The sequence below is a fragment of the Falco cherrug genome, chromosome 19, assembly GCF_023634085.1.
Source record: "Falco cherrug isolate bFalChe1 chromosome 19, bFalChe1.pri, whole genome shotgun sequence".
Lineage (NCBI taxonomy): Eukaryota > Metazoa > Chordata > Aves > Falconiformes > Falconidae > Falco > Falco cherrug.
Window position 1 is genome coordinate 5,203,013 of NC_073715.1, and position 27,941 is coordinate 5,230,953.

At 42.7% G+C, this 27,941-nt stretch overlaps 2 protein-coding genes across 5 annotated transcripts in view; one reads left to right on the forward strand and one right to left on the reverse strand.

The window, feature by feature from the left end:
- Positions 1-672: 672 nt before the first annotated feature.
- Positions 673-27,927, reverse strand: LIMA1 (LIM domain and actin binding 1). 4 transcript variants are annotated; one of them, XM_055696424.1, is made up of 12 exons: positions 27,820-27,901; positions 25,882-25,947; positions 24,218-24,353; positions 21,744-21,789; positions 19,299-19,727; positions 13,737-13,845; positions 12,166-12,326; positions 9,671-9,778; positions 7,283-7,340; positions 6,425-6,540; positions 3,342-3,475; positions 673-2,925 (listed from the first exon to the last, which is right to left on the reverse strand). In XM_055696424.1, exons 3-12 carry the CDS (start codon positions 24,334-24,336, stop codon positions 1,923-1,925), a joined length of 2,283 nt encoding a protein of 760 aa, XP_055552399.1. In that variant the 5' UTR covers positions 24,337-24,353; positions 25,882-25,947; positions 27,820-27,901; the 3' UTR covers positions 673-1,922. The 4 variants fall into 4 exon arrangements, with proteins under 4 accessions (XP_055552399.1, XP_055552400.1, XP_055552401.1 ...); XM_055696425.1 differs by lacking the exon at positions 25,882-25,947 and having other exon boundaries at positions 27,820-27,927; XM_055696426.1 differs by lacking the exon at positions 9,671-9,778.
- DIP2B (disco interacting protein 2 homolog B) overlaps positions 10,450-27,941 on the forward strand; it is a 125,010-nt gene continuing 107,518 nt past the window's right edge. The window contains exon 1 of the mRNA XM_055696420.1: positions 10,450-10,467. The gene's annotated coding sequence lies outside the window, so the exon portion shown is untranslated. The remainder of the gene's footprint in view (positions 10,468-27,941) is intronic.

The following is a 27,941-nucleotide window of genomic DNA, read 5'->3' on the forward strand; positions in this document are numbered from 1 at the left end:
TAGGAAGAGATAAAAGCTACAGAAAGCAGCACGTGCTCACACATCAGCTTTCCTAGTTTTGCTGTACATCTGTCTGTACAAATCACGTCTTACTGCTCCCTTAAAAAGAAAAATTAACTGTATGTTGTACACCTCATGACGTACAACTGCCAACACCTCCCAGCTAGATAGCAGGCTTCTTTTCTCTTTCTCTCGCCCTCCTTCCCCTATATACGTCACACGCACATGCATTTTCTCATGCTGCTGCAGGACACTTACTGCTTTTCTTCTAGGTTTAGCCCCTGTCTATCCCAACTAAACCCACCTCAGGCTTTAATGAAGATAACTGCAATACAAAAGAAGCTTATGGGAAAGGGGAAGAACCTTCCTTTGTCCTCAGCTACCTTACCCGAGAACCACCTGAAGCCAGAAATGGCCGTGTAAAATACCTGCATGTCCTTATTTCTTTCGCCCATCCTGCTTTAATCCCTCTTCCACAGCTTCTTGCACGAGAGCACATTTGACTGTCAACCAAAAAAAAAAGTGGACGCACAGTGTCACCTAGTGGCACCAGAAAAATCACTGTCTGGTCTCCAGCTTCCAGTAGGAACACCCGTATTTCCCCCATCTTCTCCCATGGTCTTTTGAAAATGCCGCCTCTTCATGAAATAAGTACGAATCCAGTCTTCGGACTTAAATTTTAATGTAAATGACCGAACTTTATTGAAAGTTTTGTAGTTAGCAGGACTGTTAAGAAAGCAGAATATTTTACACCTCAAGTATAGTTAAGAGCTAATTCTCATGAGAATACAGTACAAATAAAAGCTAATATAAAAGGGTATCCTCCTGCCACCATTCAAGATTTCATTATTTGTAAAATAAATGAAGTCAAGTTTAACAATGTACTAAGCTTCAATGCTAGCAATCAGAAAGTTTCACCATTCAGATGGTTTTATTCCAGAGATTTTTTTGCAATGTAGCGTAATTTCACAGCCATAACGAAAATATTTATGGCAGCTTGATAAGAGTAGGATTTCAAAGTTTTCAAAAGGCCTTAGAAATATTATCTACAGTTTACAATGATTTATGAATGCCAAGTAAAAAACCCAAAAAATAAAACCCACCAAAAAAACCCGAAAAAAGCCCCCACTTCGAATGCATATGAAATGCTGAAGTAATGCTAATGCCCTGCAGGCTACTGCAAAAATGTTGACTTGTCCTCAAAGAGATCTGGCTGTCAGCACAGCTTCTGGCTAAGCACTAAAATACAGACGTTCCTGCAACGGGCACACAGTTCCAGTTGCACAGAGAAAAATGGAATAGGGAGTCTCCAACTGATCACAGGCAGTTTTGAGAAAGAAAAATCACATTGCACTCAGTTTAAGATGCTTTAGTTGTTGGATACTAAGCACTTAAGTGTTTTCATAATAATAATAATAATAAAAAAATCCAGTTGTGCCCTTTACATGTATTAAAGTGCATGAAGTTACCAGTTTTAAAGCAGGCCAGAAAGTCCCTTTGAAATTGGTCCCTAAGCACTGCAGTAGCATTTGTAGTGGTAGAAGTAGCGTATTACAGAAAGCCTGTTTCACACTACTGTTTTGAGTACAGTGACATTCCAAACATTGTTAGGGAGATACGTACTGAAGCTCAGAAAGGATAAGACAGTAGCAGTACAGAACAGCTCCGGTCTCATGCTGTGGGGACAGGGGTTACCTGTTAAAGCTATCCCACAGCCAGATCCTTGTTTCCATGCACCTAAATACACTCTTTGTGGGCTTCCAGCATATTTTTCTAGTTGAGAGAATTTGTTCATAGGATTCCCTTAATGTTGATGTGCAGTATAGCATCACTTCCGTGGAGAACAGCTGTTTGTTAAAGCTAAAAACACCAATTTAAAAAGGCCCAGCACCTTGCAGCAAGTTTTCTAGTAAAAGGCCGATTTATTCTTCATCATCTTCTTCATAGTAACGGTTCCTTTTGATCTGTTCTTCCACAGATAGATCTTCCATGTCTTCACCCTCCCAAAACCCAACATCCTGGGATTTGCGGTTCTGGTTCGGAGATGATTCTTTAGCAGTCACGACATTGGCTAAGCTGGAATGTTTAGGAGAATTTGGTTCAAGGAATTCCTCATTTGGAATTTCCTGCTCTTCCATAGCATGTTCTTCCTCATCTGTCTCTGCATTCACCTGGCCATTTTCAACAAAGTTATGCTCTACTGTTTTGATACCAGACAATTCCTGTTCTTTCTCTACATTTTTCTTGCCAGCACTCTGGATGTTCCTATTCTCAACCTTCTTTTCTTTTTGCTTTTTGTCTGCAACAACCTCTCTCTCCAGTTCCTCGCTTCTTTTCAAGATGTCTCTCTCTGTCTTAGGAGGAGAAGATGAATTCTCAGTTTTATGGCCTTTAACAGATATTGTTCTAAATGAGGCTGCGACTGTAAAGGGACGGCTTCTTTCCTTCAGTGACGAGGATCTTCTTAGCTTTTTGAGATCCAGATCCACATCTTCCAGCACATCTGGCTTGGAAATCTCCTCTTCTGGGGGCCATTTGGGTTTGAACACTTTGATGCCCTCATCTAAGGCACTTCCTTGAATACTTTGGTCAGATGGAGGTGGCCAGGCAATCCTCAGCTTTTTTGTTTCTGCTGGTCTCTCTTCTCTTTCAGGCAAAGCTGAAGCTTTTGCTTCCATACTTGCTGCCAGAACTCCTACTTTTGCAATTGGGGCATCCTCTACTCCTGGGCTTTGCGGACTTTCTGTTGTATTTACCCCATGGAGAGTTTTCTCCAGGGATTCTTCACATTCAGTTTTGCCTGCCCATAATTCCTTATGCTGTTTGTGTCCAAAGCCTTCATCATAATTGCCTTTAGATTTGAAGAGCTGATTAAAGTGAGGCTTGCAGTAAATATTCCCACGCAGAGATGCGTATGTCCCAAGACTGTTCGGGAAAATACAAAGTCAAACATTAGCATTCTGTGTCTCAGCCCCTGAGACAGGTGTGTATTATAGATTTGTTACTGAAGAGATTCAATTTCAGTCTTCCAACATCTTTACAACAGGCTTACAGCCTTCATGAATTTGTACGGCCCTCTTTTCAAATGTCAGGAGCTCTTTACAAAGTTGCACATTATGTTTTTCCCCCGTGTAAAATTATATTAAAAGCTTAAAACCAGACTGCATCAAGTGCAAAAGCCACTGGCAAAACTAGGACTGTAGTACCACTCCTACGCTCCTCTCCAGCGTGCCGGCTTACGGTTGCCTTTGGCTGAGCTAAGCCCGAACAGCATCTTACTCAGCTGCTGAAGAGGAAAGCTACGCTTCCTAGAAGGCAGCCAAAGGGAGCAGCGTGTTTACCTGAGTTTACTGTTGCAATAGGAACAGCGGAAACAGCTGATGTGAAACACCTGCTGGTTGGCAAAGAGCCTTTCCATCGGGTACACGGTCTTCTGACACCCAACACAGGTTTCCTTCATTGGCAACTGGAATTTCTACAGGAAGAAGAGAAAGCCTGTTAACTGGAAAATGAATCAACTGCTAGGGGACTTGGCTTGGGTTCATGCACGGCTTTCCAGAGTTCTCAGAAAAATTGCAGCGATTCACTTTCTGCAATTCAATGCTAATTATGGTAGGAGTTGGTTCTGGTGGGCAATGAGGGAGGAAGAGGCTATGGCAGGCCCACAGGATTGCTGTGGCTTGAGAGTGAGCCAAGAGTTTGCCCCAGCAAATTCCACAGCTGAAGCATCACAAGTTGAGCAACAGTTGAGAAGGAACAATGAAAATACTAGAACTCAGTTATAACTTTGACTGAGCCAGTTCCCAAAAAGCTGTCTAATCTATTTCTGCAACTTCAGTTTTTCTTGATAAGAAAATGATGAAGAAATGTTCAAGGTAGATTACAGTCAGTATGAGGCTTACCAAAAAAAAAAAAAAAAAAAAGTGCAGAAAAAGAGCTGAAAAACTCTCAGAATAAAAGGTAGAGGGTGGGAGGTGAAAGAAGTGGAACAGACTGCTCAACAGTTTTACATTGATCCACTTTTTCTAAATGCTTCCTTCTCTTAAAGAGGAGGAAATAGTCTCAGCTCAGACACAGGCAGCAGAAAACACTTCTGACTTCATTTGTAAGCAATTCCAGCAAAGAAACTATACTCAGATTTCAGGACATGCAGCCCTCAAACTCACTCAAAACTTAAAGTCAGCAGGGCTTTGAGGTTAAACAGCTAAAATTGTTTCTGTGCTCGCTAAGCAAATTTCCTGAGAGTTTAAAGTTAAACACTAAGGAGTCGAGTGTCCCTGCTGTGCCGTATGGCAACGATCTCCGATTTTGCCTAAAAAAATTAAAAAAAAAGGTCGCTTGATGCCATTCACTTGTTGGAATCTATTAGGATTGGCCAACGGGGAAGACACTTTAAAGAAAAAAATAAATAACTACAGTTAAAAAATTTGCAGTCTCGGGCTGCATGTTGATGACAACTACTTGAGCAGCAGCATAAAGTGTGCCCAGGCTCCACACCCTGGGTCTGCATAGACACATTGCTATTGTAGCTTTTCTTTAACAAAGAATTACCTGCTACAAACTTACTCAAAAGCTTTAAGGAAAAATACCATAGCTAAAGAAAAACCAGGAAGGTCACAGGAAGACATAATTACAGCAATTTATTTATAACAGACTAGAAACAATGGCTAGGCAATGAAAGTTACAGTATGTGAGGGACAGATTGCTGAAGACAGAGCCAGCTGAAGTCAGTTTGTTGCAACCATAAAGTTTGCTGCCAATTTCATTCCAGTTTGAATAGGTATTTCAATTTTTAAGGCATTGCTTGAAGTTATAGTAGATTAAAGTTCTAATTATGACGACAGCTTGACCAACAAAACTTCAGAGTTCCTTTTGAAAAAAAAAAATCCACAATTTCTAGGTGCTGCCAAAACTGCGTATGAATTCTGAATTTTGAGTCACTGAATGAAATCTCAAAAAATGAAATTTTAATGATGGAAACAAAAAAAATCTAATCATCCATGCTTGCTACAGTGAACAAGGCAGCAACAGTTTGCTTGCCCATTGAAAAGTAACTCTCCCTGAAATCTTAGTTTTGCAAAACGACGTGACAGTGCTGGCATGTGCTTCTGCAATGCACATCCCCGTCTAAAAAGAGAAACTTACTTGCATAAAGTGAGCCCTATGTCTGATGGAGAGGCGTTTTGGGGTGTGAAGAGAAAGAAATTCCTTTCCAGGCATACTACAAATAGGAGCTACAGGAGGAAGGTGAGGCCCAATAAATATGAAAAAACTTGAGAGAAAGCTGAGAGTTGAGCTCACATTAGGAGGGAAGCAGAAGGCAGGAGTAGAGGTTAGGAACCAAGAACAGGAAACAGAAGCTGGAAGAGACAAATAGGAACCTTACATGAATAAACAGCATCTGGGTTTCTATCTTAGCAGTGCAGCATCTAAAGCAGTAACAAGGTAGAGGACTAAAATGGTTCTAATCATATCAAGAGATAGCACAGAGGACCAAGACACACAGGCTGTGCGCATCTTGTGTGCTGTAACAGACAGAGATTACAAAAACGTTATAGGCAGCTCTGATGTCGCATACTGGCATTTATACTCCAGAACATGCTAGGAAGCCACATCTCACTGGTCTTCATGAGGTCAGTGCTGTTCCTCTCAAAGATGGGGAAAACAACAAAAGCACAGTTGTTTCCTCAGGAGCGAGCCAGGAAGTCTGTGGCAGCCCAGGGAACAGGCATCCTAACTCCAGACAGCACACGTGACGAGAAAGTACAGCGTGATCAAAATGTTCAGCACTGCCATTTCTGTGTCTAATAAGATTAGCAAATACATTCCTATCCAAGAAGCTCTCCATCTGCTTTATGCTTTATTGCTCCTGCTAAAGAAAATGTAACATTAAAGGCTTTTACTCAGAATGCCAAACTCAATCTTTGGGGAGTCAGTCACCACAGTGCCCTTGCTATAAAGTTGGTGCCGTTATCTTGGGAACAGCTGGAAGAGGAGGGTGGAAAGCCAAGTCCCAGCCTACTAAAGGCTCTGAAGATCAGTATCAGGACCTCAGTGCCTGTTCTAGGAGCAGTTTCTGAAGGAGTGAATCTCTGACTTCACAAGAGACAGAGACCAGCCCCAATACGATCCCCTGCTCAAACCCCCTTTCCCACACTGAAGAGAAGCAGGCTGCCTCTGTTGCAGGGGCACGCTGTCGTAATGGCAGCGGGGTGACTCCCAGCAAGCAACTCAGAGTCTTTGAAGAAAAACTGACAGTTCTGAGATGCTTTTCGATTCTGAATTAAAGTTCCCTCATGAAGACGGTCTAATGAAGACAGATCAGATATCAATACAGTTACTCCAGACCCTTCATAACCACATTGATTGCATTAAGGCTTCTCAATATTTTACACCAACGTTTGAGACTAAATAGCTGCTTTACCTTCACTGCTTTTGGCAGAGATGCGTCTGTCTGGCCAGCTGGTTTAGAACCAAAGTTTTGCTGCTTTGTGCTGACAGGTTTCTGAACTTCTGTCTCGCTCTCCAAGTTTTGTCCAACTAAGGGGAGCAAATGAAGAAGAAAAGGTAATTGCGGTGAGTTTAAAACCATGGAAAGCTTATGCTCTTAAGACCCAACAACAATCCTCCCAGCTAAGGGTAAGACATTTTTTTCTTGAACATCTGCTATTAAACCTTTTGTTCTAGATGTTCCAACATGATCATTCTGCTTTTCTGATTTACCAGGGAAGTTAAGCTGATATGTAAAGGAAACTAATACATGGAGATCCAACATCTAACTTCCAGGAGCTGTTCTTCATTTCTGCAAAGCGCTCATGTGTGGGCTTGAATTTCGGCGTAAAGCTAAGGCAACAGGAGAACGTGCTGAAGTGTTTTACTGAACAGGAACCTGTCAATCTCTGGACAACACCAAAGACACCTGGTAATTATCCTGCATTAGTAAGTACTCCAGCCTACTGACTGATGTAGTAGTTGCCAGAGCTATTAGTTTAAGTCCAAATGGTGAGGAAGCTACACTTTAATGTCTTCAATCAGAACAAACAGGAGTTACAGATGTCTCACAATTACAACTGCAAATGAAATGAACTTCTAAACCTGAAAGAAATTCTTATAAAGTTTGAGTTGGGCGCAGGACACATTTTTAGTACAAGACAGGGTTTTGTTGGGTCAAATTCATCATTTGACAGGCCTGATCTGAAACATCCTACACACAACTGGGCAGTTAGGGCTTTTCCTCAGCCACGTGCTTTACTCTTGTTGAGGCAGGAGAACAAGTGCTTACCATTGCCATCCTCTAGAAGACCAGAGTGGAAAGACAAGCTGTTCTCACCTACAGAAGCCTGCAAGAGAATATTAGACAATGAGCACCTTTGATGTTCTAAAGTCTGAATAATCGTGACCTGAGTAACACAACAGGCAGAGACTGGCTACACAGGTGCACATGAAGCTACTTTTTTGTTTTATAAGGCACAAGGTCCAGCTGACTGCCAAGAATGTTAGTCCTTGCTACAAGGTAGACATCTTCAGAATTTTACAGCTCTTGCAATATTCAGGTCATCTGCCATAGTGTTGACACACACAAACATCATATTTTTGTTTTCCCAAACACCTGCAGCTTGTACACCTTTAGCTATTAGTCTTCAGAAGTCCCTGTTGATCTCAATGTACCTCCCAGGCTTTCTTACTTAGAAATCCCTTGGCACCAAGCAGTACACATTTACTGGAAATCTCACATCTCCCTCCAACATTTGACAAACCCATGACATTTTAACATTCAGCAAAGATGTTGCTTTGGGGAGGGTGGGGGGAGGTGTAAAGAAAAAACACAGCTGAATTTTAAATAAAAGTTTTTTAGAACTAGAAGTCTGCTGTTTCGAGGTTGGGACGAACATGCCTGGACCTATCCTGTTCATCCTCCTTCAGAAACAGATTCTTATTTTAAAAACAACAAAACAAACCCAAACCCCAAACAAAACCCCACCAACTCTTCTACAGAGTTGGATATAAACCAGTTTCAGATACTAAAGATGTTACAGATAAAGAAATATACATCGAGAGCCTTATTAAACTTGGCACTATTGTTATTAAATCGAATAGTTGTAAGTAGCCACACTGAGAAACTAAAGTACTGTAACCAGATTAAGTGCAAATCATCACTAATTCCCTTTAATGATTGAAAGGCCCATTGCAAGCAACTGAAGTTTGCAAATTAATGAGGTAATGAGGAAGCAAGTTAATATATTAACACACTCTGGTCTACTGAAAAAATAACACCAGTATACTGGGAAGTACATCAGCACGTTCTGTGGCTGTTAAGAGTCACGTATGTCTGGCTACTGAATCTTTAATAGATTCAGTGTGAAAAATGACAGAGAAGGTTAGCAAGTTTCTTTTGTTTCCTTTTTGCCAGAGGATTCCTGTTTCTGACATTTACCACTAGCAGTTTTAATTAGGCTTATTTCCAAAGTTCATCACGTCGGTTCAAAAGGACAATCCTGGCTCTCGAACAGTGTTCTATTCAGGTCCTTTATTGCACCTGGACACCTCAACAAGGAACTTTACAATTACAACTGAATACAAGAAATTTTATTCAAATCTTCCCATTCAACAACAGGGATGTATTCTGATTTGACAGGTGGTCTTTTAATTAACTCACCTTTTAGCAAAAAGCAGCTTCAACCAGTTGAACACGAAGCTGCTCAGCTGTCACTGAGGAACAGCTGAAAGCAACAATTTGGCCCCTTGCCCAAGGAAGGCTGGAAAGCTCTAAAAGCCCTCCTGGCATTAGGCTGCCACGTGTTCAGAATGGCTGGAATACACAGTACCCCAATTATTATTCAGCTACTTTTATCGCGTCTGCTGTCCCCAGTTTAGTATACAAATGCTTGAGCGTGCTTTATTGTCTCTAATTCACAGAGTAATTTAGTCTCAATTTACAGCTGGAGCTCAAATCCAGGAACAAACCCAAACTGGCATTCTTGGTTACCTTAATCAAAATTTAACCACTAAATGCAGAAGAAACAGTGACAAGCTCCTTTTCCTTACATCACGTAAAGCTTCTCATGAGTTCTTTTTCTGGTGTGGTTTCTTTTTTGTTTTATTAAAAAAAAAAAAAAAAGAAAAAAAGATACAAACCCACACACAAGCAAAACAACTACCTAGCTGTGAATCATCTTTTTACAGTTAGGGAACATGACACAAAAAAGTTTAGGTGGTTTCATCACAGTCATCTAAAATTAATGGCAGATAAGGAAAAAAAACTACCAACCCAGAACAAAAAAACCGCATAAGACCATCAGAGGTTTCAGCCCTAGTCAGCTACTGAAGCCATCAGAAAATATGCGAGTATGACATGGAAGGGTTCTGCCACGCTACAGGCATGTCACTACTGAGAAGACAGGAGAACTCTCCGAGAACACATAAAATTCACCTCTAGATAGTCTCTACAACTGCTCGCAAGTCTTCCACAGAGACTTGCTAGTGTATAATTCAGATACAGTCTAAAAAAAATCATGTACAAAAATACAAGGAATTCTGCAGCATGTAAATAATCTGTATCAGCTGCTCATATTCACTTTCTAGATGGCGTGTGGAACTAGATCGGCTGTGCTTCTACAGCTAGTTCCACTTCAAGTGAAGTCATTGATCTTCACCAGCATGAGCATCTTACCTTCTCCCCATCCTGATAGGAAATGGAGTCCTCAAGACTTGGTGGCATATTCTCCTTCTGCTCAGATTTGTAATTCTCGAGTTCACTTTCACTGGCTTGAATCTCATTCTATAGAATAAAGCACTTGAAAGTTGACAGGTTCTTTTCCCCTAGGAAAGTACTTGCTTTCTATTTTTCTTAAAATCTTTTTAAAACTCTTTTCCTACCATATACAGTGATAATTAAAGGAAGGAGCATAAAAAAAACCCTCTATACAAACTTAAGTGATACATTCTAATGAAGAAAAAAAATGGGGCTGTAGAATTTTACTGTTTTTTACAGAGTTAATGCCAGCATTTTTCTATACAAACACTTTTCTCTACTTTCAGATTCCTTCTTTAAAATTGACTCTCATTTCCCCTGCTCAATCCACATCCTCCTTTTCCAGAAATGTTAAATTACAAGTATTTCAAGACAAGCACTATCTTAAACCACTGTGTAATTGCAAAATACAGTTTGACATAAAAGCAAATCCAACCCTTGCTTCAATACTAGTCAAAAACCTAATTCTGTTATTTACCAAAATTTTTGTTCTTGACAAACTGAGCTGTTTAAGATTTTCACAAAAGAATCTTTCAGACTTCAAAAACATAAAATCCAGTGAAACCTCGTGTTTCTTTCATTGCCACAGGATACAAGATAATTGGAGAAAGACTCGTGCCTTTCACAAGGCATCTTCTCTGTAACATGAAAGAGAAACGGCTAAATGCCAGCACCAGCATCCTACCGGATTTGGTAAACAAGTCTGCACAAACCCAGCTGTGTCTAATTGGTTTGCATGTTAAAGTTAAAATGAAATTTAGCGTTAAAATATTAGAATTTTAATGTATAAATCTCTAAATACGCTGTCCATCGTCTCTCCTGCCTTCCTGTGTCCCTTGCAATGTATAGAAATGATTGCTTCTCCGCCTTACTCTAACCAACTTTGAAAATGTCTATCAGTTTTAATCCAGGCCTAATTACACCACAATGCCCTCAAAACAGTTGTTCCCAAGAGAGATTATGGCTTTCCTTTGTAGCACAGATGTGACACATTTTAGGAGAAGGGAAGTACAAATACCACACTACCATATCAAAAGAGCCCTAGCTGCTTTGTCAGCAGGGAAGGAGAATATCCAAGAGTTATGGCTGCTGTTGGAACACAGAACCACCGCAACCATTGGCTTGCTCCATCTTATGTGCTGCCCTCGTGGATGTGCCAGGCCAAAACCAACAGAGATTCTGCCAGATGGGACCCCCTAAGAGCATCAGGCTGGACTGACACGCTGATAGCTGGGGGTTCGCAAATGAGAGTCTCAACAGACATCTATGGGAAATCTCTTCCCATTAGGCCATAATTTAGTGGATCTGCTACCACGCTGAGCCACAGCCTGGAAACAGCAATCTAGCAAACCGAATCCAGGCGAGAAACGGGATGCAGAAATCAGCAATTAGCACTAATCAGATTTGTTGCTCTGCCTGCAATTACTTTCCATTCATGTAGTGAAGTTTACTCCACCTTCCTCCCAACAGTTGGAGAATTAGACCCACACTGCCTATGAAATTCAGGAATCATTTCAGCTAGGTACAAACTTTTACCTTTCTACAGATACAGCCAGGAAGCATGCACTCTTCCAAAGTTTAGAACCACCATTTTTGGCTTTTCTTTCCAGTGCAAGCTTCCTAACTTAAAGGCCTATCCTCTTTACTTTTATTACTCTGGTTAACAAAAGTAATACTTAAGCAATAAAAGTTCCCATTGTTAAAGGAAAAGTATCAGGCACTTCCAGCAAACACACTTAAGCACTTTTTTAACAAAAGCTGAGATTCTTGCAACTTCATCAGCTGCAATACTTTACCATGATTCATTAATCACTCATTTCCTCATCAAATATCTGCAAAATTGGCACAGGTTCATTCACTACAAGAGTCTAATTGGATTCAGACAATGGGTGAGGAGACTTGAAGGGAGGTGAAAAACAAGAAGGAGAAAAACTGACCAGAGATCCCAAAGCTGCAGGCCAAGAGAGGCAGGTTCTTTGCACTGTACAACACTGAATGTTGCTCCGTCTTATTGTGCCTCAGTTTCCCCTAGCTTATAGCTAATGTACAATGCAGAACCGAGTTTGCTTTTTAAAAAAAAAAACCACCAAAACAAACCAACAAAACAAAGAAAGCAGAGAGCTACAGACATGCAGAAAGAAAAAGAATGTCAGCTATGTTTCAGAAGGACTTCAGTCAGGATGCCAGCAATTAATTCCTTGGAAAACTTTCAAGATTATTCCAGGAATATGCAAACACTTATTTTTTCCTGCAGTGTGAAGAGGCAACTCTTCATTAGAAATTACTCCTATGGGCACAAGTAATTTTCTATGGACAATGGCATTCTCTTCAAAAAAGCCTGGTTTCCGTAAGATCTTTCCAGTCTCAGGTTGGGATAAAAATTCACTTCTACACAAGGCAAAGAACAGACTTACCATGGTAATGAGGCCTGTGGAACTGCCCTGCTTGGACACAGCTGCCTGATACTTCGCCAGCCTGTCCTTTATGGAGGTTTCTGTTAGGCGAGGCATCTCCAGGCTTCTCTTGCTCTCTGCCTTATCTGGGCTGAGTGCTGGACTCGTATCTACAAGATGCCCTGGAAAAAAACCTAAATGAATCAAGGGTAACTTGCAGGAAGACGAGGAGACCTGTCTACAGAAAGATCTACCAATCCCACCTTTCCTCACTCCCAAGACCACAGAAATTCCACATCTGAAGAGCACAGAAATGCTTCAGTCACAGGTTTATGCTCCAAGTCTCGTAATTAATCTGGCTAGTTTCAAAAGTAGCATATTCACCAGATGCGGTGTCCAGCCAGCGGTCTCAGAAGTAACGAAAGCAAACAGTTTTAGCATTGAAAATTGCTGTTATTGTCAAATGGAAGCAGCTGCTACGGTGGCTAAATGGAAATTATACATCATTCCTGTCATGGAATCCTTGTCATAGTCTTTTTTGGGAAAACATGGGAGCCAAGGAAGGAACTCTCACCTGCCACTTCCACCTTCTCCATGAAAATAATTTAGCGCATGACATGTTATAGATAAGGACCTCGAGAACAAACACATTATGAAATAATTCAGTTTAGTCTCGCAGGACCATTTGAAGCATCTGTGTTTATCTTGAGAGGGAAGAAACATTTGGGAGCTTAAGCCTTTACATAGGTGCAGATCTCCTGACACTCAGAACTATGCCTCGTTACTTGCCACCCATCTTTCATTTCTGCTGTCACACGTTAGCCAAACAGGTTTAAAAAAAACAAACTCCTGTGACTGCTCTGCAATCTAGCTTCCTTGTATAGCTGTCAGGTCTTCAGTAATAGCTTAATTGTTCAATAAAGGATGATTAAAAAACCCCCAACCTTTCACTAGCTAGTGGCCTTGAATGACTAAAAATTTATATGAATCATTAAAGTCCCTCTTGGGGACAATAAACAAATGTAAGTAGCTCTTGCCATTCTCTCCAGTATTCCTCAAATGACGACACGAGATGCATCACTAATTAGTGAGATATATTAGCCACGGGCTGAAAACATGAAAGACTGTAAATGCCTTGCTAGAAAAAAAAAAAAAAAAGTCTCCAAACATATGAAAAATTCCTAATTTTGCTCAAGTCATAAGGCTGGCTATAGTTACCTGTGTCCAGACAAGGTGGGAGGGATGAGAATTAAAGCAAGAGGAAGAAGGCATATTGTCGTGTCTGTTCACTGCTTTCTAAATTAGTTTGACAGTTAAAAGTAGTTCTAGGATTAAGACACAGGGAAAAAATGAGTTCCATTCCTTAACTTGCTAGTAATCTCCCGTGCCTCAGCTTCCCAGGCTGAGGAGTACAATGGTTTAAAATTCACAAGACTTAATTCATTCCACGCGATGCTCACAGGGACTTTACAGATGGAAGGTGGCTGCACTTTGAGCGGCAAAAGTTATTTCCATTGTATTGTACGAAGTAGTTTTATTTTATAAACTAAACCCACCCCCAAACCAAAGCCCAACCCCTGAGGTTTCCTGACCTGATGTACTATGGCTCTTCTCTCCCAGGCCAACATCGAAGTCCTCCGAAGAGAGGCTGTTTTCAGAAATCCTCCTCCCGACTGCCGTCCTCCGCTGGTCCCTGGGGACCTGTTAGAGACAAGACCCACCTATCAGCTGCCTGGACAAACCAAGATTGCCGAGTATAATCCTTTAAGATGCACAGGTGTCACTAGCAAATCTGCTTTACTGGAATAAACAAGTCTAGCAGGTGACATCTTATTTAACCAATATCAAGTTTGATCACAGAATACCTGACCCTCCGTCACCTGGGGAACACCTTCTTGAAGAGGTCAGTAGACACCCTTTGACTAGTTAGCTTCGTTAAAAATCAGAGAACCACAACTATCAGGTTGTTAGGCATTTACCGCTGCAAATACAAAACCTCAGTCTAGATTTTTGCATTTCATACAATTTCTTTTGAAACTAATGTTCAAAGTCATTTTATGAAGATTTAAAATTAGAAAAAGGATGAAAGGAGCGAGCTATCAAAAATTTGCACTGATTTTCAGCAACAGAGAGAAGCATAAATACGAGGTTAATAAAAGTTTATCTAAAGTTACTTGTTTTGATTTGGATAGCCCATGCATTTGGTAGCAAATAATTCCCTAATTAGGTCTGATAAAGCTGAAGCTTAAGCAGGAGAGTGCTAGAGATAAATATTCTCAGATATCCAGGATAATCGCTATCTGCAAGACTGCAAGTTCCGGACAAGGGTGTTTTGTAGCACTACCACACAGATGCTCTGGCTGGCTCAATCAGAGCTAATACCCATTTGTTGAGACCAGTTCCCCAAAAATCTAATTCTCAATAAAAGAAACTATGAAAAGGTATTTCAGCAGCTTTGATAAATGCTCATGAAGCACAGAGTTAAATTTGACTCCATCAAGATAAGATGTTTTCACAGCTGAAAGTCAATCTACAAAACACTAGAAGGTGATAGATCTTTGTCCCCTCCCTAGGAAGAGTTAAATCACAGAGCCAGTTCGAAATTAAAATTGAGGCTCATGTAGGGAAAAAGGCAGGTCTGGCAAGATGCTGCAACCACATATTCCCCCCCACCCCCCCAACTTCCAACAAGATTCTTATTTGCTGGTCACCAAACTGAAGGAAATTCCAAGGTTTTATTTTAACAGAACTGCACTGTAAGACAATCACTGTGAAAAATCAGGCTGCTTTGGCATACAAAACAGCAACTTTACCAGGAAAGGAAAATGCAGCTGGAAAACCTCTTTTTCCATTAGCATGGGAAATATTTTCTCTTTCTGTGGTTTAAGACTTTGGTAACTTTTGTTACTGGAAAAGAGCTTAGGTATGACAAGTCTTTTCCTTCCACTGAGTGTGTTGATAGGTTCAGTTTGGGAGTGTCTGCACACTTGTGAGGACTTGCAGATTCCTCGTTCTGTGCAAACTATTCCTGGACGATTCTTACTCAGCCTATGTCCACCTTCATGTCACCTTAAGCTCACAAGTCTGAAGTTCTTTACAACTGAGAAATTTGTCATTCAAAGGGTCTAGCTTTTGACTACTACACAAAGTGGATCACTATAGGCAGAATACATTTGAAGACCAGATCCTTTGAGGACGCAGAAGAGAAAATGTATTTATTAGCCCACTTGAAACCTCTATTTTATCACTGCCCTGGCTTTGGGTTTTGGGGTTGGTTTTTTTAGTTTATTTAGTTGTTTGGGGGTTTTTAATAACACGGCACCACACATTTTCTTGCGCACAGCAGGAGTGACAAAGCTACAAATGAAAAAACAAGTTTGCAATATAGGCACATGAGAATTTTGGCTTCCCATGACAGAAAGACTCAGCTGAGTGCCTAGGGAAGTTTTCACTACTAGGAAGCAAAGGTCTTAATTCACGTCATTTAGATGCAGCATCTGGGATCCCAACCTCACTGAAAGAAACCATCAGCACTTCTCAGGAGAAAAAGAGTTAGAAATCAAGACTGGAAACTCGTTCAGGTTACCTCTTCTCATTCTCCTTTGTTTCAGAATCTCATTTACATTTATTTTCACAGCAGTCTTTCTCCAGTGACATCATGCTGAACTGCCCTCATGTTGAGGGGACAAAGAATTCTCAATTATCACTGAAATTAATTATTAAACAATTTACACCTCTAAATAAGAGTTGGCAAAGGTCAGCGTGTTGTCAAACAATTTTGACAAGCATTCAGTCTGCTACCACCAACAGAAATTCAGGGTCAGCACCTCATCTAGACGCATGCACAAAATCGAGGTTTTCTTCCAAGCAACCCAAAAGCTTTGTATTTTCCATATTTTCACCAGCAGCAAAGGATTGAATATACATCAGGAACACTCTTCCGCTTGGCTCTGTAGGACCTTCATGAAGGCTGGTGAGCTCTGACTCAAGAGCGAGAGCTCTCCCCACATTGTACCACCTTGCTGTGGAATCCACCACAGCAGGAAAAGTTCAATTATCAGAGGCAGCCATCTCGTGACCACCTAAACCAAGTTAATGAGTAGTCACAACTGTCAATTGAATCACTTCCACGGTCCTGCCAGCTCCTCTCCTCCGGTCCTCTTTGCCACCTCAGATATCTACAGGTATTGCTGAAGAACTTTTCTGTAGATAAGCTGTATAACAAAATTAGCCTAGGTCTTGAGAGTAAAAATTCATCACGCCAAAATACAAAAGGTTTAGTTAGAGTTCAGAGATCTTTCTGTACTAAAACCTACAGAGTCAATGTTGTGTCGATTTTATATCAACAGTTTTATATTGGGGGGGAGAAAACAGAGTAAGGAGGAGGGGGGAGTGGAATTAACAAAGGGAAGATGAGGGACTTTCCCCATTGCAATCAACAGACTGACCAACCACAAGTAATTAGGATGATTATGGCTCATGGAAGGTAACCACCTTCTGCATGAAGGAATCCCCAGCTCCCAGCCTTATGCATATGTCACTCAGTTCCCTTTACAGCCCTGGCTTGGCCGCAATTCCCATGCCACAGCTTCTGCTACTTGTAAAATGAGATAAAACATTCCTCGTGTCTGGAAAGCCCCAGGGTTCTAAGACAAAAGATGTGAGTGCAGAGGTATCACAAACAGAGCTACCAGCATTTTGCCTGGGGCACACAGAGTTGTTGGGCAAAAGACCAAATACGTGTTACACCTATTTCATTATATACTAACTGTGTCAAATGTATAGAGCTAACCTCACGTGCAGGGTCACAAGACAGTTAAGATTTTGCTTTAAAGGAAAAACACGAACTTGGAAACAACTTTTTGAGAAATACTGCAGGTCTGCTTGCTCTTCTTTTTCTTCTGATCTTCCTTGGGAAGAATTCTTTGAAACTGATAAAAGACTTGATGTTCAGTCTCTGTTTCATGCTGAACCAGTTTCTTTGCTTTTTCTATGAAGATGCAACAAGAGATCTGCCTTGTATCTAAATTACAGAAGACAGAGCAAAATCTGAACTAATAGACTAGGAAGTTTTTTCTTATAACCCTGAAAATAAAAATAGGTTTATTTAGAGAGCGTGATTGAGTCAGGAAATCCAGGCTCTAATTTGGATTCTTGCCACACAGACTTGCCCAGCAACCAGGCAAGTCACTTTATCTTTACTGCTATGAAGTTACAGCCACGTTCCTACTTAGCTTATACAGATGTTTTGTCAGCAAAGCTCCAGCAACACTTATACCTTAAGACTTAAGTAAATACCAATTAAAATTGCCATCTCTCAGCTGAATTTATGGTTGGACTTGATGATCATCATAAAGGTCTTTTCCACCCCAAGTGATTCCATGAAGCCTTGCTTGTACTTAAACCAGGAGTTTATCGATGGACAGAGTTCAGGGAAAGCATAAAGAGAAGGAAGAGGCGACGGGGGAGCCTGCAGTCAGCCAGACTTACTCCATCGCTGTAGCTGCTTCCCACCTTAGCGGGAAAGATCTGTGTCCCCGCAACACCCACCTTCATTGTACGTGACTGCATGACATCATCCCCCAGCCCTCAGATAAATTCCCCAAACCAGAAATCTCACTATAGCGCTTTCAAATTACAAAGACACCCCTTCCCCCCCATAGACTTTAGAACGCTTTGTGCCTTTTCCCTTCTAAAATTAAAAGGCAACCAGATGAACTTGGAATACATAATTTGAACCCAACCTGAATAGTTTCATACCTACTGTATGGTATTTACTGTGTTCAGTTGGCTTTCAACAATATTTGCATTACTAAGCTGGACAGCACTATCAGTTCCAGATTCAGTCAGCTCCCAAACAATTTATTCCCCAGGCTAAGATAAAGTTACTTGAAGCCCAGCTGCAAAACGGTACTTTCCTGTGGAATCCCGACTGATTAATCCTGCAGCAAGAGTTCAGAGAAGTGCCATCGGGAGATCACCCTCCCCAGCCCACCCCTTCCACTGGGGGAGGCAGTATGGGCGGCTCTTTACTTCATGACAAAGACTACAAAAATCTAAGTTGTGAAATTACTCCATCCAGACCCCAAACTCGCTTTAACACGGGGGTGCTCCTCTTGAAGCCCTTAATTGTTGGAATATTTAAACGACTTTTCTACAATATTTGTTTGTTTTACTCAATACTGCAAGAAAACCACCCGCAGTAAAACAAAGCCAGGAGTCTAGGAAACTATGAGAAAACTGGAAAATCCACCAGCATCAAGGCCTCAGGACTATGTTGCAAGTCACTAGCATATGCAACTCATTTTCTAGTTAAGCAATTCTCCCCGGGGACACACAGTCTGCAGTCCACATGCAGGATCAGATTTCATGAGCAGTTGTAGGAAAAATGCAAGCCCTGTGCATTTGCAAGTCAAAACTAGTGAAGGCAGGAGCTTGTCTGGCTATCTCTGCTTATTTTTTCCTCCCCGTGAGGATTGTTTTTCGATAAGAAGCATTTTGTTAAGATGCAGAGATGAGGGAGCAGCAAGGAAAAGATGGGAGTATTTCGAAGTACATCTCTATCTCTTTATATATATATGTGCATTTGTGTGACTCACATACTGATATGTATATAAAAAAAACCACCTTCTTAGCTCTGGCAGCACTTCCATCTCAACCGCAACTGCCAAAGATTGTTCAGCTCACTTCAAACAGTTACATCAATATATAAATATACACACATATGGGTGGTTTTGGGGTTTTTTTTTGTTTTTCTGGGGGGTTTTTTGTTTGGTTTTTTTTTTGTTTTTACACAATTCATGTTTAACATTACTCATCTTCACCTTCAGACCATAGATAAACATTCCCAACTTGCTTGAAAAGAAAAATCTTAATAAATCCAATAGTTTTCTTTCTAAAATCACACCCCTCCCACAAGCAAATTCACTTTACACTTCCAACGCCTGATCACAAATAGCCAACAATCCCGAGCACCCCGCACATATTTGCATAGCTGGTGTTAATAACTTCTTTGAGCTACGTTAAGTTTCAACTAAAACAATGCGTATGCTTATTTGCAGAGTCAATAGTTGGGAGCCACTCCCCTCCAGGGACTTTTCCTGATGCCTGCGAGTTTTTAGTTTCTTTTAGGATGGGAAGGGACGGATCCTTACCTTGCTCTGCGTCGCTTCGCCCTTCTCAAACATCATCTTGAGCTTGCTCAGCGGGACGCTGTACTTCTCTATTTTCCCCGGTGAATCCGTGTTCTCGCTGGCTTCGGGCTTTTCCGCTTCTCTGGGCTCCCTCAGCCAGTTTTCCATGTTACCACTCGCCGGTGGGTGGCTTTCCAGCTTTCTGCTGTCCCCACCAGGACACTGCAGGCGGCCGGGGGGGCCCGGGGGGGGCCGGGTGTCAGGGGCAGCACCAGCCCCGGGGGGTCGCTCCGCGGCTGGGGCAGCAGCTCCGACCTTGTGCCTAACCTCAGCGCAGCTGCTTCCCAGCGTTTCCTTCCGAGGCTCCGCTCCCGGCTCTGGATTCTCCCACTTCTTCTTTAGCACACTCAGATTTCCCCTTTTAAAATGAGGGGGAAGATTTTCTGCGTTCTACAAAGAACGAGAAGTTAATTCCAGTTGTATGCCTGATGAAGCATTAAAGCGCTTCCTTTTCTAGGCGAAAGGAAGCTGAAGGCTCAGCACTGCTCTCAGCCCTCTGCTTTTTCAGACAGCTGTGAATAGTTACAACTGTGCCACATGGAGAAAGCATCCAGGATAGGAAAGGAAGGAGGGGGGAGAAGAGAAAAGTCAGGAGCTAAAGCAGGAAGTGAGCAAACAGGATGGCCTTATAAGGAGAAAGGGAGTCAAGCCCTAATGAGTTAAATGACACACAAAAGGCTTCAATCCATACGGAAAAGGGACTAAAATTCACACAACCTGGGTCTCCAGTCCTACAACCAGTGAACAATAGCTGAAGCAGCAGTGTGAGGGGTGGGTGGCGTGCCAGACCTTGCAATGCCTTCCAGCTGGTTCAGAAGACAACAATTAGTAGGCCTTCCAAAAAGCTACAAATTAGCTTTCAGAAACCACTACTTTTTTGGACATACGTGTTTCTACTAGCACTTAACAGCAGCATTTTACTCACAGGACATCCGTCTTCAGTATTTTGTACTACGTGGTGTAAGACTCAAGCTAAGCACTGACAACAAGCATCTTTTTGCTCCCATCTATAAAAAACAGATAATTTGCTGGAATTTTTCCTTCTTTTTTTCACTCAACACATCCAAAGCTCCCAGCAGGAAACATGCACGCAAGTCAGAAGCGCTGCTTTACTACTCCGAGTTAGATGGGAATACACAGAGCAGCAGCATCCCTCATATTTGAGTACTTTTCACACTGGTTTTACTTACAGGTAGTTACCTCTCCCTAGGGTAACAGACCGGCCTGTGTTTGATTCATTCAAATCTAAAACCTGCCACCATCACATTTTTGCTGTCTCCCTCGTGGAGACCACTATGTATCAAACTCACTGCAAGTGGAACAGGTCTGCGAGGCTTACAGGAATTAAACAGGATTAGCAGCTATATTAGGATTTAAATCTCTCGCCCTATTACTCTTCTGGTCGCATTTTGAACACTGCTTTGCAAATTAACTTGAATACACCAACACTTCAAAAAAAGATCAGCTTGCTTGCTGACCGTATTTAAAAGAAAGGATTAAAATTATAAGGCAAATGTTGTAATGTAGCAGAAAAACTGAAAATTACGCAGCAGGTTGCCCCCAGGAATGCCTCTGGACCTGTGGAGTCCCAGCATACTTCGTAACACAGATCTTTCTTGCTTGGGACTTGCCTGTTCCCTGCTCACGCAAGCAATGAAGAAAATTTCAGATTGGAGAGTGATTTTCAGAATGCTTATTTTATCCTACCTATATCCCGAACAGAAAAGAATGACTCCCCAAGCATTAAAGAGATCAAGGCAGCATGGTCTAACAAAGACTTACCCATACATCCTGGAAATACTGCCGGTCTTTTTAAAGAAAAATTAAACTGAGGATCTGCTTATACACAGACCTGCCACCAGTGCCTGGTATTTCAGCCAGGGTCCCCTGACCTCAGAACAGTTTTACAGGAGGGAATGTGAGGCTGTAACAGAGTCAAAGAGGGGGCATTTGGGGGCATCCTGAACCCTGTAAGCCATTTCAGAGAAGATCCCCCTTAATGGATTCTACAGCTACCGAAGATACACATGTTCGATTTCAGAGAGGCTGGCAGCTCACTTCAAGCAGACTCTTAAGTTCAGGTAAGAAAGGTACCACACAACTGCCTACAGCTAAGAACAAAGAGGTGGATGTTCACGTGTTGTGGTTAACTCGTTTTGCCTTCTGCTTAGGAGCGAATTGTGATTCAACATATAGCTTTGGGCAAGGAACTTGGTTTTCTTTCCTTTCATTCACAGGGAAAGGTAGAGGGAATGAGTCACGCGCAAGCACTATGTCTAAGCCAAGGTTTCTGTAGGACACACGGCAGCAACTTCAATACTCCAAAAATCAACTGTGACAGAAACATTGTAGGTGATCCATTCTGACTGCAGGCTGTTGCTTATTGCCTAGGAAACAAATACTTACACTTCTTTTCTTCTCAGCAGTGGCTTCTTCAGCTGCTTTCTGATACCTTTGAGAGAGCAAAGAGAGAAAAAAAACAAACCACAAACACTGGTTTTTAACCAGAATACTGAATGCTCTTGAAGACAGCCGAGATTTTTTTCCCCCACCAAGAATTCTGTGCGCTTCCCAGACCTATCAAATAAAACCAGAGGCTGAAAAAATAGTAGCAAATAGTACTAGACCAGTACAAAATGACAGATACATTTTAAGTCATTCAGTTTACAATAATAACATACATTAATGTTTTTCATTACCTAAGCACTCTGATTCTCAAATATAGACAGTTTACCTTGGAATAGCTGTATTGTTTCCGCCACCCAGCTGTCTGCTGTGCCCCCTTGCAGGAATAACTCAGCTATTTATACAGCAGCTGCTGAACCGTAACAAATTACAGCTTGGCATACGCAGAAAATCTACATAAGTGCCAGTTTATTTTACTATGCTGGGCTGTAAACTGCACCAATTCAGCAGTTGCTTCATGAGCAGCTGAACCATCCCAGCAGTGGAAACAGTAATCAGCCCTCCCAAGATAAGCCACCCTGGATCATGAATCAAAGTCCTTTAAGAAGCTATAGAAAACCCGCAGCAATCTGCACACCGCTCCACTGGGCATAAGTACCTCCACAGCCAGCAGCACACAGACCACGGGGTAACTACTCCACGCGAGGCAACTGCACTTGGCTTTTGAAATGCACAAATTAGTCAGACGTGACAAATTTTGCCATTTGTCAGTAGAGCTCTGCTTTTCAAAGAGAAGAAACGTCACCCAACGTCTGCCAGGGCAAATGATGTTTCTATCTTTCTTATCTGTGGAATTCTACTTTGGATACAACTGGGAGTATGTTACAGGCAGTAAGTGAGACACTAGCATTGTAACAGTCATCAGCTTCAGACTTTAAATAATTGCTAGTTTCAAAACAACAGCTGATAGGTATCACAAGCTCAGTTCCTTCTAGGAAAAAAAAATCTTGCAGATACCTGCTCTATTACTCATTTTTACTTTGTAACATTTTTTTTTCCTGCTGTGAATAGTGTGCTCCTGTGTAGATTTCTCCTCTTGTTACACTGGAGGGTAGACAAATTGCACCCTTCCTTACTTCTGCTCTACAAGTGGCATTTACTGTACAGACTGAAAGCTGCTAAAGGAGCGTAGCTGGCCCTCTAATCGATGCAAACATATTAAACTATGTCTCTGTACTATGAAGGTTCCAAAATTTGAATGAGATGTGCTGAGAAAGTCAGTTTACGGAGGAAGAGAGATCAATACTAGAAGAAGCAGCGAAGAGGGACATCAGGAAGCAGCACTGTGTTTTTGCAAGGAACTGACTCCGCTTATGTAGGGGGACCCAACTTGATTAAGGAATAGCAGTTTGGATTAAGGAATAGCAGTTTGGATTACTTCCAGTAAGCCCTTTTCAAAGGATTATCAACATTTAGCAAGATGACCAGGTTCTGTCATCAAGCTTCTACGAGTGAATAAATTACCTTGACAAGAGCAGTCAAAGCAAGCAGCTTCTCCCTAGGACAGAGTACTTACAGAGCAACATAAAGAGCTACGCTTGTGTAAAGTCCAGATTGCAATTATCCTTCCCCTGTAGACTCTGTAAAGTTTCTCCCACACTCACAATTTAAATACTCCGAAATCTTGCTACACTATTAATGCAATAACCTAGGAGACCTGGTTGCCCAAATCCCACTGAAAATCCAACCTGTAGCCTACGTAATTCCTCAAGGAAATAAAAGCTTTTCCAGAAAACATGTATGGGCTACCACCACTACTCTTTCTCAGCGTATAAAATACTGCTTTATGATTTGACTGTCACTCGTCATCCAGCTCTCAGAGAAAACAGAAGGGTAATATTTCTTTTCTACACAAGTTCTGTGAGACATCAGTGAAGAACATAGCCACTGTGAAATTCTCTGACGGAACTCTTACTGGAGGGGTCACATCTATCGCCACCAGTCGACAGTGCTACCATTTCTAACTGGTCTCCAATTAACTGATAACGCATTTCTGCTACTTTTTACAGTACCAGGCAGGAATTGCCATGTTAGCAGAAAAACCTGTGCAGTTCATGCTTAAGCAGTTAAAGACCGTTTCCGATGCAGAAAAACCTTAATGGCAATAGCCACCTACATTCCAATACTCTGCCCTCGAAAAGAATTTGTAGTTTGGAGTAATTTGTGGTTTGACAGGAAACATTCTACTTTATTTTCTGACAGCAGAAAGAAGATGATATAATTCTGACTGCTGAAACAGTACGTCGGCACTAGGAAAATGTTTGCCCAGCACATATTAAACCAGAAACTTAAATGCCTACAGATCTATAATGTTTTTAAGAAGGAGAGCAACTGTCAGTGATGTGGTCGTCGTCCAAAGGACCAGCTCCCAACCTACACACATAGCTTGTGTTCAGCATCCTCACAGCACTTACTTGGAGAACCTTTCCACAAGAGCCGACGACTTGTTCTTGTTGACTAGAGAAAGCTCTTTCGCAGTGATTTTCAAAGACTGTGAAGTCCATTGTCTTCTATTAAATGGGGAAGGCTCCATCTTAGCACCACAAATACCTGCTCAGGAGGAAAGCACAGTGTCAGCAATATGAATTACGCGAGCAGAAAAGCAGTTTGGCAAAGTGATTTGATGCTAGGTCACCACCCGGGCGCTCCCGGTGTTCTAGTGCTGCTAAGTCCTGATCATTCAGGATCTTGTCTACCAACTGACTTAAAAACCGGCATCAGATTAAAGTTATAATTTCCTCTGCAGATGCCATTGAGGTGGTGCCTTTGATAAAAACGCTAGCCACAACGGGAGGGGTGAGAGATAAACCATGAGCCAGAACGGGAGTAAGGAGCAAGCTGTGATTAACGAGGATGTTAATGGGAAGCTCTGTATTTCCTACACACACGGGCTCCAGGAAGCCCCAGTATGCCCTCTCTTGTTCTGGTTTCTAAGCCAAATGTGCTGGCATTTATGTAAGAAGGCTTGAGTTATGAAACCTAAGAGGGTGTAATTCCTCTGCAAACATTTTTCATTCACTCTAGCGGTGTTAGCTCTCAACACAGCAGCCGTTGCCTCTGTGAGCTGAACCAAGTCTTCTGCTCACGCAGGCAGCTGTAAACCTCACGTTGCAACAGCTATTGGTTACCTCAAGGAATAGTTTTAACTCCCCTGTCCTGCTATAAAGGGGAAGAGACTTTTGTACAGCTTTTCACCACTGAAGCCAACAAAACTATATCAGATTATTATTATTATTACTATTTACATAATTTTCTTTTGTGCAGGAGGAAAGGAGGGGAGATTAATGTAAAAATTTCTCTGATAAGACAAAAATAAGCTTGTAGGGCAACGCCTTTCCTTTTTTCCCTCTTTTCTTTTACTCCAGGTCTCATGTCACACAATGCTTGTGGTAAGCACACTAACTAATCCTACAATGGCAAATCTCTTTCTCACATTTTCCACCGATTTCTTTGACCGATTTGCACCATTAGGTCTCAGAACTCTGGAAGTCTGATTACAGGTGTGCTTGCCCACACTGTAAATGGAAGCACCTTAACACAACTTGATATAAACAGTCAATCAAATGTCGGAAAGACCACGATTCTGAAATCCTTATAGGTATATAATGCAACTGCTCAAAACCGACAAAGACACGGGGTTCTGTAACACCTCCGAAGAATTCCGCTGCAAAAATGGGGCCTCACTGATCCCGAGGTGTGAGTCTCACCAGTTTCCAGCGCTGAACTGGGAGCTCTGGGTCTGCCAAGTGCCCAGCTGGTGCTGGCACCAGAGGAACCTCTCTGGTGCTGCACCCTGTTGCTGTGCAGAGATAAAACAGGCAGCAGATGAGCACGTCGCGCTCTCGGTGGATCGAGTCAGGGAGAATGGGACTTTCTCTAACATTCCTTAATTCCCTGATGCAATGGAGAGAACGACGCACCGTCCCAGCACCTGTTTTTTCAAGGTAGTGCTTTTGATGGTGCTTTTAGATGTACAGGTTGAGCTACCATGGCAAACGATAAAAATTCGGCTATTTTTGTGGCGATGTTGAAACACACTGAAACTACTTATCAATGTTATGTTTCCAGCTGCAGCTACCTGCAGCTTCAGGCTTGCAACTCCCACTTAAGGCAGTCTCCGAAATGCATCCACCTCCTCCTCCATCTGCCAAGAGAAATGCAGACTGCAGAGTTACTTTCCGAAATTCAGGCTTTCTTGAAAGTCTCTTGCATCACCAAGTTACCCTCTTCAGTTAACCTGCAAACTTATGCCCAGACTGGACCACGAGAAGGATGCTCTCCGCTTGGCTGGCTTAAAATAGTCACCAACCTTTGCCAACTGTGCTAATTATCATCCACAAAGGATCTAATTAGAATATAAGAGGAGCGCTCAATTTTCTCCCTTTTTAAAAAGCACATTGCATGCGCAAAGGAACAAGCACTTCTGTGATTACAGGCTGTAGACCCTAGTGCTGATGCTCAGTAGCAAACATTTAGCATATAGATTTACTAAAGCCACAAGAATACATATACAGATTACAGATAGGATTCACTGCTGAAAAATGTTAAAAAAGAATTCTGTCCATATAATTCTGAATCAGCCATGTAATGCTAAAGTTCAAACTTTGTTTTCTAATTAATCCTGAGCCAAAAGGAGATCACCTGAAGCCTCGCTTCACAGTTTAAATCGCCTTTCAGAAAACAGAGTGGGTTTTGCCCAGGGAACAGTAGCGGGGCATTCATCGGGAGCCTCCCTTGGCAGGGATAACAGGGTGGTCATTGACACGCACCTTCCACAGGCAGCCAGTGTCAGTAAAATACCAAGAAAACAAAATCTAGTTTAATTGTTTCAGAAAATAACACCTGGGTTTGTTGCCCCAGCATTCCATTGCAGCTTGCAGTGCTCTTTGCAGATGCATCTTCTCCCCTCTCATGTTTTTGTTCAATTCCCTACTGTTTTCTCCATGAAAACCACAGCTACAGTAAGACAATCAGGCCTGTTTCGGCAAAAAAAATCTCTTTATAAAGGCAGCACCTATTGCTAGGCCATTCCAATGGAAAGTTAAGCAGCATATTTGGAATCTCAGGTCGCTAGAAGAGCCATAAAACAGAACTCTAAGATGCCCCGAAACCTGCGCTCCCACATTTTTAATGCCACCCCATGTTCTTAGCGCTTCCCCATATGTCAATAGTTTCATCACGTTCAAACATCTCTATGCTTTTTTGCTATTTTTCCTATTTCTTCCCAATAATGTATTCCAAGTCATTTCAGGAAATAGTCCTTTATTGTAGGTATTAAAATTTAAACAAGATAGTGAGTATTCTGCGTATCGCAGGAGAGAGCACGGAGTCCAGAGGAGGTGGAGGAGGAGAGGGGCGCGGGGTGTTAAGGAAAGGGAGGACGAGGGTTTGGCCGCTATAACGTGCCAAATTGCCTCCGGTACCTTTAACTAAGAGTTTTCCAGGAGAATAAAAAAATCCCGTATTTGTGGGAAGGTGCTAAAGGGAATTTTTACGGCCGCTCGCCCCGCGGTGGGACGGCCGCGTTACAGGTGCCTGCGGGGCGGCTCGCTGGCCCGGAGCAGCCGGGGCCGGGCACGGAACCGCAGCGGCCCGGCGAGGGGGGCACCCCCCTCCCCTCGGAGTCCCCGACTACCCGCACGCCGCTGGAAGCCCACGACATACGCCGCTCCTTGTCGGCGACATGCGCCACGGCACGACAGGGGTGCTCCAGCCCCACAGCTGGCGCTGGGCTGAGCCTCGGAGCCCCCTCCCCCCACCGCCCCCGGGGTCCCGCTCTGCCCAGCCCGTACGAACCGGCAGAGCCCCCCGTGCCCCCCGCCGGGTACCGGAGCAGAAGCCCCTCCTCGAGCCCGCCCCCGGGGCGGCCCCCGGGGCTCCAGCCCCGCGCAGCTCGCCCCTCACCACCACCACCACCCCCCACCCGCCCGCCGCGGCCCGGCGTCCCCGCTCCGGGCAGTCCCCCGGCCCCGCTGACAGGGCCGCGACCGGAGCCCCCTCCCCCAGCCACACGCACCTGCGGCGATCGGGAGGCGAGTCCCGCGCGCACACCTGTCGCGACTGAGGCGGCGACTGCACCTCCGCGCCGGCGGCGGCGCCGGGCAGCGGCGCCGGCCCCGCCCACGGCCCCGCCCACGG